This window comes from Lepidochelys kempii, chromosome 1 (genome assembly GCF_965140265.1).
Source record: "Lepidochelys kempii isolate rLepKem1 chromosome 1, rLepKem1.hap2, whole genome shotgun sequence".
Taxonomy (NCBI): Eukaryota; Metazoa; Chordata; order Testudines; family Cheloniidae; genus Lepidochelys; species Lepidochelys kempii.
Genome location: NC_133256.1, coordinates 289,324,140 through 289,341,273, shown reverse-complemented (window position 1 = coordinate 289,341,273; position 17,134 = coordinate 289,324,140). Strand labels below are relative to the sequence as shown.

Genomic DNA, 17,134 nt, shown 5'->3' with positions numbered 1-17,134 from the left:
CTTTTAACTTCTTTTAAAAAGTCTTCTATGAACTTCAAAAGTGTAGGTGGTGTGGAAAGATTGTTTCTATGATTTTTGATATCATTATTAAGCCCCAGATCCACATTGCATTGTTAAGCTTCAGAGGGGTAGCTGTGTTAGTCTGGATCTGTAATAACGTCAAAGAGTCCTGTGGCACCTTATAGACTAACAGACATATTGGAGCATGAGTTTTTGTGGGTGAATACCCACTTCGTCGGATGCATGTAGTGGCCACTACATGCATCCGACGAAGTGGGTATTCACCCACGAAAGCTCGTGCTCCAATATGTCCGTTAGTCTATAAGGTGCCACAGGACTCTTAGACGCTATTGCATTGTTAGTGCAATTGCTCTAAAACAAGGCTGAAAAATCTGTAATTGAGAAAGCTACAAACCCTTAAACAGTTTTGAAAAGTCTTAGAGTAGACAGATTAGAGGTTTGCTAATAAGAAATGAAACATTTCATGTCTATTGTTCGTGAAAGGGAGATCTCTTGAAATCTTGTCTCTTTCCAAAAATGAGTTGAAGTAGTCTTGGGTCCTAAACTTGCCTCTGAGTCTCCTTGCCATGTTTGTAGTCTTACGATCATATTTTAAAATATGTTCCCTGTTAATATGCAAGATAATTACAGAAGGAGGAGAAACTGGCAAGATGGGGAAACAAACTGACTGTGCAAAATGCTGTCTAATGGACTAAATAAAAATTGAAAAAAAATGATCTGTAATCTTTCTTTTGTTTTGGGAGCTATTTCTAACAAAAAAGTTTTTTAAAAAATTAGCCTATGTAACTTTTTAAATCCATGAAGATCGTCTCTCCAACACAGGATAAAGGCATAATGTGGGGTAATGTGGGAAACTTGTTGTTGTCCTATACACCATTCCTGTTTTGAGGATTTTTGCTTCCATTTCTGTCAGAACCTTTAAGGACTAAATTCACTTCATAAGAAAAGTTGTGCCTGTTACATGTAGGTAGCTCATCATTACAAAGCTTTATACATGCATTCAGTTTTATCTATTAAAAACCATCCAGCTGCCCTCCATAACACCATTTTTATAACACCCTATATAAAGGGCTGAGTAGAAATGTATTTTTGTCTTAATTTCAAGTACAGGGCTTCCCTCTCCCTGGATCCTGCCATTTAGCACTATGGCTTACCCCTGACAATGGAGCCCCAGCAGGAAAATGTATGTAACACATAAATACCAAGAAATGGGAGACTTTACCAATAAGGTTTCAAGCATTTTTTTAACTATGGTTTCCTCTAACTTAATCTCTTCTTCCTGTTGTCTTCCTTCCTTTCCCTAACCTCCCACAAACTGTCAGGCCTACAGTAGATTATATCACACAAATGAAGAGAACAGATTTAGGGGCAGGTCTACACTACAGCTGGGATCGATGCTCTGAGATCGATCCACCAGCAGCCGATTTAGCGGGTCTAGTAAAGACCCGCCAAGTCGACTGCAGATCGCTCTCCAGTTGACCCCTGTACTCTATCCCTGACGAGAAGGGTAAGGTAAGCCAATGGGAGACTTTCTCCTGTCGACCTCCCATGGTGTAGGACCTATTCACATAGCTGGAGTTGTGTAGCTTAGGTCAACTTACAGCGGTAGTGTAGACATAGCCTGAGAACATCCTTTGGGACATAACTTTTATAATCTACCCTGCTGCTTTAATGGCATCTGGATATTTTGAGCAAGTGTTTTGGTTTGTCCACTATATTTGGTAGGGTTTCAAGCAAAATCTGAGTTTTGCAGAATGGCCTGTATATTCATTCTGCATTTGTTCTGAGAATAATCTTGTTGTTTTTTAACACAATTTCTACAGCTTGGTTTGCAGGGTTCGTAGTTTATTCAATCTGAAAATTCTTTTTTATTCAGAACTCCAGAAAGCAGCATTTTGAGTAAATTGGCATCACTCTAAGAAAGTGGTTTTTCAAACTTTTTAGGCTGCATACCTCTTTCCAAATATTGTAGTTTACCACATACCCACATCTCACATAAAGTCATAATGTATCTATGATTAGATTGTCAAATCTTACTAAATAAAATGTATTGTCCGCAATTACCGGATTTTTCTCGTCTACCTCCTGATGAGAGCTCTTGTACCCATAGAGGTATACGTACCCCAGTTTGAAAACCACTGCCTAAGAATAAGTGGACTCTTTCTGAATAAAATGTATTTTGTAGCTAATTTATCACCTTGTTCAGGAAAAGGTAGGATGTGTTATGTGCAGTTTTAGGGAACAAGTCCTCTCAATATCTTGACTACTATGGAGAGTAGGTTTTTATCAACACATCCATAAAGTATTAGTAGAAATAGTAATTGAAGTTGCTGATTACTACAGCCATAAGGTTAGAAATACTAGAAAATCGTATTTTTTTAAAAAAGTAATAGCTTAATACTGCACTTGAATCAAATGTGGGTAACCAAAAAAAAAAAAAAGCAAAACCCAACATTCTCTATGCATTGTAAATTTGAATCTGAGTATTTGAATTAAATACAGATTTTCTGATATGGAGCTTCTCTGTTAAATTGACAGGAAATTCTTTTGTGGTTTTTATTACAAGATGAAAGTTCAAATGTATGAAAAACTTAAATTTGTTCATAGTATAAAAGGAAAGTTGGAATATTTTCTGGGCCATAAGTGGTGTCAGTGAAGGACATGAAGTCCTAATGTCTACAGTAGACCATATGTATTAGTGTGTGGCTCATGTGCATTTTAAAGGCTTACATGCATGCTGGCAATGGTGATACTTCTGCTGTGATTATGCTGAGGTAGTTTGCTGATGTGTTTAGCGAATATTGTTTCTTCCAACTTTGCTTTTTTTTTTCCTGTTTGCAGATGTTTGTAGTTTCTACTGTAGGAGAAGAGGGCAAACCAGTTAAAAATAGGAAACAAAAAGTATAGCAACGAAGATGGATGAACAAGCCCTTCTAGGGCTAAACCCAAATGCAGATGCAGACTTCAGGCAAAGGGTAAGTTTGTTTTCCTCCATATTAGGAATGGCAGCCAGTTACTATGCAACTGTCCAATATCCTATTGATTTGTCTGATTATTTAGATAACTGAAGTAAAGAGAACGTAATGGGAATGTTTAATTGTATTGTCATTATGTAAGCATGCTAGATGCAGTCCTTCGTTTTACATACATACTATTTTACCATTTACTATATAAATACTGCCATGCTAAGCATGGCTTTACTCACTGTAGTTCATCCTTGTTTTTCATTCAGTCGATTACATTTAAAACTCATTGTTTCTATTGAACACTTATGAGGTAGATTGTGGCTTATGTACTATTAGTGTGTAGTTTAAACTAGTTACATAACAGCACTCTTCAAGAATATGGTTCAATATTAATCAGAATTTAAATATAAACTCCATTTCTCAGACTCCTTTTTCAGCTTTTAATTGTTGTACACATTATCTTAAGTTATATTGTTTAAAGTTTAGTACATTTTTAAATACAGCCATGTGTGGCTCTCAACACAAACTTAAAACCTTCTTTTACAGCACTTTTAACCTAAAATCAACAAATGCTGGGTCACGTAAAATTTTCAGTAAGCTGCAGCTCATATCTCCCTGACCACTATAAGATGTACAGTAACTCCTCACTTAACGTCCTCCCGTTTAACGTTGTTTCAAAGTTACGTCGATATTCAATTCGGGAACATGCTTGTTTAAAGTTGTGCATGCTCCCTTATAGCGTTGTTTGGCTGCCTGCTCTGTCTACTGCTTGTAAGATTCTGTGGAAGAGCAGCAACTTTACAAGGAAGCATTGCACAAGTTCCTCTTCTCCACCTCCTCCCCCTCACTCCCAGCACTTCACTGCCGCCAAACAGCTGTTTGGCGGCGCTTAGGACTTTCTGGGAGGGAGGGGGAGGAGCAGGGATGGAGGAGGGAAGGTCCTCCCAGAAAGTCCTAAGTGCTGTCAAACAGCTGTTTGGTAGCATTTGACTTTCTGACGGGGGAAGGAGTGGGGATGCGGCATGCTCCGGAGAGGAGGTGGCGTGGGGGTGGGAAGAGGTGGGCCTTGGAGTGGAACGGGGATGGAAAGAGACGGGCCTGGAGCATCCCCCAGCAAAATTGGCGCCTGTTCTTCTCCGGGGAAGCTGCTGCTGCGAAGGTGCTTTCTAGCATCCTTGCCTGCAGCGGGCTGTGCCTGTGTGAGGTAAGCCAGGGGCACTTCCCAACTACAGTACAGTATTGTACAGTATAGTATATGCCCCAAAAAATTTCCTTGGAACCTAACCCCCTGCATTTACATTAAATCTTATGGGAAAATTGGATTAGTTTAACATCGTTTCACTTAAAGTTGCAATTTTCAGGAACATAACTACAACGTTAAGTGAGGAGTTACTGTATTGCTTTGGTGCTCCTAGCTGGTAGGAAAAGCCATTGCAGCATGACAAGTTTCAAAGCCTACTGGACAGCTCAAGAGATGTTGTCTGAAGTGTGTGCATGTCTGTGATTGTGCAGCTTCCCAGATCATAGGAGTATGATGTAGTAAAATCTCAGTTTGTGGTCAAATTAGTGATAGAAAGGTAAGGGAGGTGTCAGTTGATTCGTAAACATCTATGGAATAATAACTTCAGTGGTGCCATCGTCTGTGATGTGGCAGGGGGCACTCACTTCTCCCCTCTCACCAAAGGCTCCCCGCTTTAGGCCCTCTGGTGGAAATTTTGATAAGTGTTGTCAGAAGCGGATCAAGTTGAGTGTCATTTGAAAGCCCTTTCTCCCGCAAACACATTACCAAACATGACAAACCTAGAACAATTTAGCTATGTATTTGAGAACATGTTTAAAAATAATTGTTTTTGTAATTATACTTTAATACAGGGATGCATTGCTTGCATAAGAAAATACACTGATCTTTGGTAATACTAGAGAAGTTAGACTTGACATGTAGTACTAAAAACATTTATTCATCTAAGTCCTCATCAGTGTCCACTTCATTTAGGGCTCCACCGCTAGACGTGTTGTCATGCTGATTCTTGTCCATGCTGCTCTTGCCTGTCTCTGTACAAGGCAGGCTGCTGGCCAAATATCTGCAAGGTAGTGAGCATGGGCTTTGCACATGAGCATTTGATTAGCTGAAGTATTGATTCAAGAGTGCATTGTGTTTCACATATAACTGGTGTGATCAGTCCATCCTCCAAGACCCATCCATGCCTGAAAAGGAGAGTGGTTTTGGACGTGGTCAGTCATCCTGGAGCCATTCCATTGCTTGATAATTTGTCTTCTTGATAGCATATATAAATGTTCCACTCGTTGGTGTCAATTTTCTCAGTTTGTGAGCTTCTTTGAAAACATCATATTGTTGGTCTTCAAAATAGTAAACTTGGCATGTGAATGCCTCCAGTGCACCTAAAAGATCATCAGTGACTGTCTCAGCTGTTCTGAGCACCTTCAGAGCAAGGAGAGAGTCTTCAGAGGCTGAATCCAGTGCTTTCCAGTAAGATAATCTGGTCTTTCCAGCCAACCTTCTGGTAGTGTCACATCCTGAAAGTGTGTGGAAACCTGGCAGTGCAGTGTCTTTTAATGGTCTGAGTGATAGGAACACATCTGTGAGGGATATATGGTGATTCTGTTCCCTGACAGTAGGCACAGAAACAATCTTGTGGAAATCTTGGGTAGTGTCTTTCAGAGAACACTGGAACATCAGTGTCTTGTGCAAAAATTTGGAGTTTAGTAGCACCTCTCTGTTGCATTGATGGCATGCAAAATAAATATAGTGTCAGCCTTCTTTCGGGAACTATGAAGAAACTCCACTGAATGGTGTGAGGCAGCAGCTTCATTACACTATGCCACAGTGAAATTCTTTGAGCAATTGTTCACATGCTGTAGTTTTTTCCTGCAATGTATGCAGTTAACTTCCCCTTTGTGTGAGTACAAGACAAGAGTTTCTTCATTGTGACATAGGAGATATTCATGGAGTCAATTATTTTGTATTGGACAGGTACAATACCATGGAGTTTCTCCTTTCTGATAAATTTTGCCTTCTGCATATGTCATTATCTGCATATTATATTATCATTGCTATGCTGAAAAGTCATTGAGAGCATACATGGAATGCGTGGAACTGATCTTGCAAGTCCTGTGCCCTTTGGGAAGTGACTTCACACATCAGTATGCTTTTCAGAGAAGACACGTAGGCAGCATTTTTGAAGGGCATCGAGTGTTCAGGTGTATGATTCTATAGCAGTTGCAGCTTTCTCCCTACTAGAATTTGGTTCACAGTATTGTTGCTGTACAAAATCTCCCAGATCTCAAGGATACTAGTGCCATCAATGAAAGAGCCAGTTGCACATATCTCTGCAAAGAATGTGTACAGTTTGCTAGGACATAGAATCCACCCTTCAGAGATCATTACGGGACACTATTAGCTGTTGAACAGGCCTGTAAAGGCTCATGTCTAGTGTCTCAACACATTTTGATTCAGTTTTGCAGATGTATTTGTTCATGTGTTCAAGGTGTGTAAGGAATGTTAACTGAATTGAGGGATCAGTGGGGCTAGCAAGTATGATTGACAGGAGGAGCATACATGGGTTGTGCACTCTGACATCCTGTGTAGTGGCAAGTTAAAGGGTGGCTGTCTTGGAATGTACCTTTCTCCTGAAATGGTTTTCTGTCCTGGGTGTTGGGATCATTTGAGGGTATGTCTTCCATCTCTTCAGCTAAAGCTATACTCTGATTTTTCACCTCAATAGTGCATCCCACTTTTGCACAATAACCAAGTGAGGTCAAGGTACTTCATTGAAAACTGGACTTCTTGGCTTCAGAATTTTTGGACCTTGATAAGAGAGTGAGCCATGAGGTCAGGAACCTCCTTAAAGGAACAGTTCTTTTGCTGGTCCTGACAATGCTTAAGGGGGACTAGTCCCCATTAATATGCTCCTGGTAGCAGACCATAACAGTAGCATGAAAGGTACCTTTGCTATTTGCTGGATCTTCAAGGAAGTCTAAGTTATTGGCAGCACAAAATATAAACCTACCTTTGACAAGGTCTGGCAGAATGCACAACCCTTCATTCCGTTACATGTGTCCAAGAGCCTCATTTGCAATTGCAGTCTCCCGGTGGAGTACTTTGTCGTCAGTGGAGGAGCCAATGCTGCGCAGAAGCTGCACAATTTTTTACTGGTTTTGGAATGAATTGTTAAATCAGCAGCCAATTGTAGGGGTGGATTACACACATGCTGCACAGTTGTCATGTATGTGTTGGAAACCTGCCTTTCAGTCAAGCACTTGTACATGAGGCATTGCGATAAAATGGCAGCCTTCTGCTGTACCTGCTCACTGTCACCCTTGGTGCAGTCACTGCAACCACCAATGAACCACTTACAGAAATAGTGCAGGTCACACAGCATTATTTTTTCAGGTTCGACGTCAGCCATGAATCCCTGAAACTCCCACATACTACAGGACAAAATTATTTTTGGTAAAAATTTAGCAGCCACAAACAGTTTTCATGTTACCTTTGACAGCTCTTTCTTCCGCTCTTGATAGCGCTATGGCTTTTGCTGCTTTTAAAGATATTCACTGTGATTCATTTCCACAGATCAGATTGCTAAAAACTGGTCCATATCCCAGAGTGATCTTCAATAAGTGCTTTAAGAGGCTTTCTGCTAAGCATTTGTTCCCCTTTAATCCTGTTCAGAGCACATATTTCTGTGTACTAAGCCTCTGCATTGGCCATCACCACCACCTTCCCACCCATGAGAGCAGGGGCGGGCAAACTTTTTGGTTTGAAGGCCACATTGGGTTTCCAGAATTGTATGGAGGGCCTGCCCCCATCCGTCCCCTCCAGCTTCTCTCCCTGCCCCATCCAACCCCCCCATCCCCTAACTGTCCCCCACCACTCCATTGAACCCCCCTCTCCTTCCTGACTGCCCCCCAGAACCCCTGCCCCTATTCAACCCCCCTGTTTCCCACCCTCTGACCGCCCTGTCCCCTGACCACCACCCTGAACTCCCATGCCCTCTATCCAACCCCCTCTGCTCCCGCCCCCTTACTGCGCTGCCTGCAGCACCGGTGGCTGGCAGCGCTGCAGCCGTGCCGCCTGACTGGAGCCAGCCAGATCACTGCGCAGCACAGAGCACTGGGTCAGGCCGTGGCTCTGCAGCTGCGCTGCCTGGCTGCCCAGAGCATTGCACCAGTAGCTCAGTGAGCTGAGGCTGTAGGGGAGGGGGAACAGTAGTGGAGGGCCTGGGGACTAGCTTCCTGAGCCAGGAGCTCAGGGGCCGGGCCGGAGGGGCCCGCGGGCCATAGTTTGCCCACCTCTGCATTAGAGCCTCTGTGAGGCAATTTATGAACTCCAGATGAGTTGCATAGTTTGCAGTAGTAAAATCAGTATTTGTTTCTGTTATTTTTACCTTTCGATGCAACATTTTACATATGTTCTCAGGTGTGTCACTGGATGTGATATAGTGTTGTGTGAGGGCATCTTTTGAGTCAGTGTTCCCCTTTACTTTCCATGCAACATTCTTGCTAAGAGATAACTGCTTCCTACAGGTTTCAGAGTGGTAGCCGTGTTAGTCTGTATCAGCAAAAAGAACAAGGAGTACTTGTGGCACCTTAGAGACTAACAAATTTATTTAAGTATAAGCTTTTGTGAGCTAAACCCCACTTCATCGGAGGCATGTTAGTCTCCAAGGTGCCACAAGTACTCCTCGTTCTTTCTGCTTCATACAGTTTTTCACCTGTCTCATGTATTCAGACTGTGTTTCATGGATGCTTTTGGCTTACTGCAGAAGTAGGTGTTCTTCTCGAAATGCATGCATTGGGACCTAGAATAAGGCAAATCTTGGTCACAGCTGGCACTTGTCCTGGCATCTTGAACTTTTCCTGATGCCCAATACACTTCCTCTCCAACCTTGCCAAATTCAGGTTATGGGTGCATTTCTTATAGCATATAAGGTGCCACAGAATGTTGTGTTTAAGTCCTCTGCAGTGGCATTCTCCAAAGATTCAGCTACTAGACAGTATTATTAGTCTCCCATTGATGCCTAAAAATGGTCAAAACCAAAGTAAAAACAAGGAGCTTTAATAAAATACTTTGGGATTATAATTATATTATGTAACTATGTGCGTACCATTTGCAGATGGATTCCCGTAATTTCTGGCTGGATGCTGGCATCTTAACCAGCCTTGTTACAACTTTTGGGGGCATAATAAAGCTGATGATCAGTACCAGTAAACAGTTTTTTGCTGATGTCAGATCATCTTGAAGCATTCCTTCCATTTATAATCATCTATAACAATAAAACAATCAGTTATGTTCTGAACATTAACTGATAAGAGTCAGTTGAGGGCCACACTTTAATTTTGCAAGGGCTGTATGTTTGATGTGACACTGTTAAACTACAAATAAAAATGTAAAATAGTAATGTTGATTTTTTTAAAAAACATTTTCTTGATTATATATCTACATAGTTGTTCTGTGTTTGTCATGTTTGGTACATGTTTGTGTTTATGGGAGAAGGGGCTTTCAAATGATACTCAACTTCAGCCATTTCTGATGACACAGTATTATCCAAATTTCCATCAAGCAGAGAACTTGGAGCTGGGGGAGTGGGCAGCAAGTCCCCCTGCCCAACACTACAGGGTGACACCAGGGAATTTATAATTCTGGAGCTTTTATGAATCAAATGACACCTCCCTTACCTTTTGATCGTGAACTTGCTTGGAATTACACATGCTTTACCTGGTCCTTGGCAATTCTAAATAAAATGTTTTGGGATGATTGCAGGCATTGGCCTATTTTGAACAGCTGAAGATCTCCCAAGATTCTTGGCAGGTCTGTGCAGAAGCATTAGCCCAAAGGATATACAGGTAATAAACTATTTTTATGGATTTATAGTTATTCTCAAAAGTATTCTGAACGCTGTGCTTCTTTATGGCTTTTTTTGTTGCTAATCAGATTGTATAAATGGGTTTGATTTATAATAAATCTGTTTTAATGTGTGCACATAACTACTTTTTTAGTGTTTTTGTAACTGACCCTTTCTGTCATCGATTTAGAACTCTCCTATAACTGGCTCCATGCCGAAGCTACACATAGTGTAAGATTTCCACCTAGAAGCAGACTTGTTGTTAAAGTTGGTCCAAATTATTTGGCAGTTTGACATAGCTGTTTTAAAAACACACAAAAAATGAGTAGTCTCAGTGCTCTTCTATAATCAGGGCTGCATTTTTTTTTTTTTATGGGGAAAATGCCATTTTATATATCAAAATGGCAATTTTCATAGGGAAATTAAATCTTCATACACACATTTTTGCCAAATTCAGCTAAACAATGCTTTGAAGCATTAGCAGTGTTTCATTATGTACTTGGAGAAACAAAATTTCCACTCCTTAGGTTGTTGGAATTTTACTTTGAAAAATTCCAAGGCTTACTGAAGGCTACAGCAAGCCAGTGGTGAGTGGGCGCCAACACCACCTTATTTTAAACCCACTTTTGTGCTGAGAATAGGCCACACTGTTTCTCATGAAATTATTACTGCACCCTTAATATGCAGCAGCAGATATGTATATATATTTTAACTAAACACCTCTGTTTTAGATTTTAAATTAATGAATTAATGTATCCGCAGAACTGAGGTTAGGGCTTAATAAATGTCTCGTTATGATGAAATAGCTTATGGTGGCTTACTACTTCTGTATGCCACTTCTAGTAACGTCCAGTGATCTGAGGCTTAGAAGAGCATGCAATGGTTGTTAAAAACAAACTCTGAAAAATTGGCATTTTGAGACTAAATTTGCCAAATGTAGACTGACATTTTTCAGCAACATATGGCCAAAACAAGATCCTTCAGAGGGTACTTGTAAAGATAAATATGGTCAGAACACTTAATTATATACCACAATTAACCAGGTTGAGGGACATTTAACACGTTAATTTAAAACATTAAATCGGGTGTTTTTTGTTTGATGTCTAGACACAAACTGACTGCCAGATCTTGCTCAGTGGGATTACTGAACATGCTTTGTGCAGTTGACTTTCTTATACCACTGAACTCTGCTAGACTGAGGGCAAGATGCAGCAAATCCTGTGGTATATGTTACGCTCCTAAAAATCCTTTGTGAATGACACAACTTTGTGGGATAGATAAGGTAACTTTGAAAAGCTGCATTAAATGGCATTTAACTTGTCACTCTAGGCTGGTTACTGCCAGGTTCTGTGGCTGAAGTATCATTAGCTTGCTAGGCATTTCATCAGAGTTTGGATGTTGAAACTAGAAAAGAAAAAATTGTTTTAAGTTGTATTAAATGTCCTTGGATTGGCTATTTTGGATATTAATCACATCTTTAAATTTGCTTGCTTTTTGTAATTGCCAGTTCTTCTTTAACTTCAAAATGCTCTACAAAAAATAAATTCATTTAGAACCCTAACATTTCTTTAAAGTATGATTTTGCGATTAATTTGCTTCTAAAAGTAACTTTTATCCTACTGCATAAAATGTTGAAGAGTTAATGTCCGCAATAATAAGGGGCAAAACATTTCAGGAATATTAATTTTTTTTTTTTGGTATTCTGCTTCTGCAGCACTCCCATTCCTCACCTCCTTGAGTGAAAAAACATGTTTGGAAATAGACCTGCTGATGACCTAGCCTGTTTGAGTTCTAATCTATCAGTTTTTAATTTCTTGTATGTACACAAGTTTTGAACTTTTAATGTCATGCTAAAATCTTTCCCCTGGTATTTGCCATTTGGGAGAATATTTGTTACACTGTAAATTATGTGAAATTCAGTAACTCAAGAATAAACCATGAGAGGGAATGGAGTGTTTGCTCTGCCTCAGTACATAGTGTATCATGAGAGGAGTAGAGCCTTTTATTGCCCAAGATGGAACAGCTAGGTACTATACTCTGAAATGCCTTACTGGGATTAAAAATGTGATTTTTATTTAAAAAAAAAAAAGTTAAAACTAAACTCTGTGCTGTTGGTGTCTTTAATTTTTTTGTCAAGAAAAATAGGTTATATTGGCATGAGATAACTATATCGTCCCACGTTCAGTGATGATTTTTAGCTTCAAATTATTTCTGTTACTGTGGAACATGTTGGAGTCTTCAGACTGTCATAATTTGTTTTAAAGTTCTCTTGACTGTCATTACAACCCCTCTCCAGTTTTAACGGCCAGCTACAGCTTTCCTTTAATGGTTCACTTACAGTGATGGTACTCCAAACTTTTCAGAACTTGTTTATAAAAATAGTTGAGTTGGTTTCCACCTCTCAATCACTTTGTAATAAGTGAAATTAAGCACTAGGTGAAGTACAATTGAAAGCTGAAGCCAGGCTAGTGGTCGCTATTTGTGAACCATCCCGACCATTACGTTCAGTAGTGACTCAGCTGAAGACTCAAGTGGATGTCGTCATGATGGGTTTAAAATTTTTTTGCTGCAAGGAGCTGGAATTAGACTCTTATCTTTTGCAGCATAATATAAAACAAAAAAGCTTTTAACTCTGCATGAAATTCTGTAAGTAAAGCACCCCTTGACTATGTGCTATGGTTAAAATATAACAATTGAATAAATGAGGCAATATAACAAATGAGTTGTTAAAAAGGAAAAAAAAATCAAAACTGGTTGTATGTTTGATAATGTGTATTTGTAATGACTGTGCTCATTTTCATGTCTGGTCAAGTACTCTGAAATTTTTGCAGCAGATAGAACTGATTTTCTTCTCTATAGTAGAGCAGTTCTTCTTCACAAGAATCGATAACTGATTGCACAGTTCCAGGAGCGTATTCTTCCTGGAGAAATGGGCTGCAATATTTCCATTGTGTTGATTGTGCATTTTCTCTTCTAATTCCAGTGATGATCACATCAAGTTCTTCTGCTTTCAAGTTATAGAACATCAAATTAAATTCAAGTGAGAAACCCTTTTCTTCTTATAGTAATAGTGTATAGAACAATTGTTTTCCCGCTCAATCTGTGGAAAGAAATTAAAAGCTTTATCAGTAATATTCAAAATATTTTTACTTAAAAAAGTAGACAGTGGAAACTTGGTTATTCAAACTTTTAGCCATTTTTCAGTTAGTTATTTTGGCTTTTTACGACAATGTATATTAATTGCATTGAGAAGTCTGCACTTGGCCATATACATTCTATTTTTCCCATTAAACTTACATAAATTAACTTCTATACCTGTATGTGTTGTATTTACTACTGTTTTTTGGTCTTTGAAGTGATAGTTTTTGTTGGAGATACTGTAGGTTTGGCTTATGTTGTTACTTTTTTAAATGTAAAATTATTCTTAAATAGTGGGGAAATACATTTATTTATGAAGGTGTTTTGCTTCAAATTATGATACTTTTATTTGTGTGTTTTATTTTTATATATCTTTAATTCCATATCTTACGGTAAGTTAATCAGGACAAAACTGAATTTAGCAACAGAGAGCAATGATAGTGGTAGTTGAAACTACCCTTCGGTCCTTCAGTATTAATGTCAAATGGGATAACTAATGGCTTTGATGTAAATACAATATTGTAATAACTGCTCACAGTTAAGGAATAACCACAGTTAAGACAATGAATTAATTTTTAATGTCTAATGCAATTTAATTTTCATTTGAATCTTAATTAAAAATAGTAATCCCAGTCAGCATAGACAAATTCCCTTTTTTTCTTATATGTCTTAAAGGTGATATTAGAAGACTGGGAGGAAGTACAATTGTGTAGTAGAAAAGCTATGGCAATCTGACACAGACAAGTAAAATTATTCCCATATGGTGCAGAATGGCTTTCATTAAATAGGTTACTAGAAAGTATTTTAAACTTTGATTTAGAACACTAATATGCAAACAGTTAAGAGAATTCCTTCTGTGGTAAGATTTTATGTAGATTGCACAGAACAGTCTGTGTATGAAGGCAGTACAGATGTCTAAGTAATTTAGCTTTTGCCTTTTTAATCTTTGGAACCAGAAGTAAGCAAACTAACAAGATATAGGATCAGTTTTGATCAGAATGATTTGTTTCAGATATTCTGAACTTACTGAAGTCCAACAGCAGCTAATCAGGGAAACACTTGTAACGTGGCTACAAGCTCAGGTAAATGTTTTTTCTTTTACAACAATTAATAATGTTCAGCAGGCTTATTCGGGGTTACTAACTGGTACCAGATTAAAGGTTTGAAACTAGGTGTAAAGCTTGCTTCCTATGTACCCCATAAAAAGATAAGCTACCTGATAGAAAAATGTATTCAGACATATGATTGACATTATAATTCTTCAGGTTTTATATTTTTTTAAAACTCTTGTTTTGAAAACAAGTTTGTAATTAAATGTGCTTAAAATAATGTTGAAATTGTTATCTCTGCTTTTATTCCTATCGTACACCTCAGTTAAGAAACCAGTTATGCCAATTCTTTTGGAGCATTACAGATTTCTTTTTTAGGGATATAACTCAACTTCCACTATTCTCTCATTGCCTGAAGTTGGGAGCATCCTTCTTCCTCTTTTGGAGACTCCTGTCCATCAGCCCTAATTTCTGGCTATTGAGAGGGTGGGAAAAAGTCATATAGAGACAAAAAAGATTACTTGGTCCATCTGTTTGACAATGCACGATACGTCCCTGGTATATTGAGTAGTAGTTTGTCCAGTGTAGCTTTAAATGTCAAGCAATACAATTTCCAGAATTTTCCTAGGGGTACTCTGCCCTGATCAAATAGATCATTGCGAAGAAGACTTTTTGAATATTCCCTTAACTGCACTCCCAATTATCTCCCTCTGTTTCTGCACTAAATTATTTCTCTCCCTTCTTGAAACACGTAACCTTTTGTAAACTGTTATCCAATATCACAGTGATAGGCATGATATAAATGCCTACATAGAACCCATCTTAGTCAACACTCAGCCAAACTCTAAATATTTTAACTCTTAATTAAATCTCTCCACTTTTGCTGCTCTTCACTAAACTTCTGAAAGAAGGTGCAGTTGTTTCATGGTGTATTAGTCTTATTATTTTATTAGAGATTGAAGTTAGACTTGTGGGGTAAATGGCAGGATCACTTGTCTTTCCTCTCTTGAAAAGATATTCCACCTTTCTGATTTCACCTTCTCCATTGTAGACCAGGCACAGGGGCATACTTCCACCTTACAGCAGTTGATACACATTTATTAGTTAGTGTTCATTTCGCTCACCTCTTGCGCTCTCTAAAATTAGTTATAGCAAGTGGCATCCAGTATCATGCTAGTAGCTTGCTTGAAGTCTGCTAATATGGGTCAGTGTACCTAGTTAGTTTCCCTTTGCAGAAGGCTGCTACATGCTAAGGAGCTTGTGAAGGGAGATGAGGAGAAAAATGTATAGTAGCAGAAGGATGGTGGAATTTGGTACCTGCCCAGTTCGTTCTCTGAATAAAGGAGAATTGGGAACAGCTTCTCATCACCTGCAAAAACAGCAGCCAATTGGGGTAACAAAGCACAAGTTGAGAACCAAGTGGTTTTTGTATTTGTAAAGCTCTTTTTTTCCAAACCATCAAGATAGCCAAGATAGTATTTGCTGTCAAAAATTACATGATTTCCTTTTTTCAACTGCACAGAGCACCTTTATCCATATCATATAGGAAGAATATTGTCACCTAAATGGTCTTTAAACTGAATCTTCTTCAAAAGCATTAATAATGTTTAAAATATAAGATTATTGGGGGGGAAAGGGTTTTTTTGGGTTTTTTTGCACACTTGTTTTATTTCACATAATCTGCATGACTGTGAAATGGGAGATGGTGTTTGCGTTGATTAAGTACAGGGGGACAACGAAATCAGTCAGTTATTCTCTTCTAATGTGTAAAAGAAATATAAAGAAAATATTTTATTTCTCCCAGATGCTGAATCCCCAACCAGAGAAGACTTTTATTCGCAACAAAGCAGCACAAGTCTTTGCATTGCTTTTTGTCACTGAATATCTCACAAAATGGCCCAAGTTTTTTTTTGATATTCTATCAGTAGTAGACCTTAACCCTCAAGGAGTAGATCTGTACCTCAGAATCCTTATGGCTGTTGATGCTGAGCTGGTAGACCGGGATGTAGTTCATACATCAGAGGCAAGTTATGTCATGTTTTTTATGTTGCAACATATTAATATTGTTTGGGGCTTAAGGACTGTTCATCTTATTTGCAACAAAAGGGATTCTGTTCTTCACCAGGAGGATTCTGCCTTAAAAGAATTACAGGGTAGTTTACATTCAACAGCTGTGTGTATAAAACTTTATAAAAACCTTTCTTCATGAGTTCTTAAATTTCAATCAAAACAATTAGTGTTTGAATTTAAACAAACTCTGTAATGTTTGTGACCCCGTAACAGCAGCATTTTGTTTGTGCATGAGAAGTAGTGTGGGAAGTCTAATGGACTATTGTCCACTTGATGTTTTTAAAATTGATTAATTTTTAAAATGTTCCAGTTTCTGATGAGGCATCACTTATAATTCTTCATATGTTTTTTTAAAAATAGGGCTTGGAAGTCTTTCTGCTTCCCTTTTTGGCATTTATAAGTGTCTTTTCAGAAAAGGAAATTGCTGACTGGAAATTGTTTTGAATTACTGTATGTATTGGTTTTGTCAGCAGACGGGAAAAGTAGTTGCAGTTTTGGGGCTACCAGCTTTTGAGTAAGCTTTTAAAGTTAATAAGCAGTAGGAAACAAAATAAGGAAAACATAAATGTGGATTATGAATATTTGCATCTTTCAAGGACATGAACTGTTCCAAGTGTTTACATTTGATAGTGAATGTGCAAAAGCGACTAATCTATAAAAAGATGAACATGTGCTCTTGCTGTATTTATAGGAGGCTCGTAGAAATACTTTATTAAAAGACACCATGAGAGAACAGTGCATTCCAAGCCTGGTGGAGTCGTGGTACCAAATCTTACAAAATTATCAATATACTAATGCAGAGTTGACATGCCAGTGCCTTGAAGTAGTTGGAGCTTATGTCTCCTGGATAGATTTGAGTCTGATAGCCAATGAAAGGTAAGGATTCTTTTTCATTAGAAATCTTTGTCTTTCTGATAGTATTTTTGTATGCAGTCCTGTCAGTGGCATGGTAATATGATTCTTACAACAACCTATGTCAAAAATCTGTTCTAGAAATACAAAAAAAAAATTGTGCCACCCAAACTTC

General features: G+C 38.5%; 1 protein-coding gene across 4 annotated transcripts in view; it reads left to right on the top strand.

The window, feature by feature from the left end:
- The window catches only part of XPOT (exportin for tRNA), a 64,502-nt gene that overhangs the window by 13,753 nt on the left and 33,615 nt on the right, over window positions 1-17,134 (top strand). For all 4 annotated transcript variants that reach the window (XM_073327894.1, XM_073327892.1, XM_073327891.1 and 1 more), the window contains exons 2-7: window positions 2,863-2,996; window positions 9,769-9,851; window positions 12,834-12,890; window positions 14,001-14,070; window positions 15,842-16,060; window positions 16,799-16,983. In XM_073327894.1, coding sequence (XP_073183995.1) covers window positions 2,937-2,996; window positions 9,769-9,851; window positions 12,834-12,890; window positions 14,001-14,070; window positions 15,842-16,060; window positions 16,799-16,983 — 674 coding nt within the window. In that variant the 5' untranslated portion in view covers window positions 2,863-2,936. The remainder of the gene's footprint in view (window positions 1-2,862; window positions 2,997-9,768; window positions 9,852-12,833; window positions 12,891-14,000; window positions 14,071-15,841; window positions 16,061-16,798; window positions 16,984-17,134) is intronic.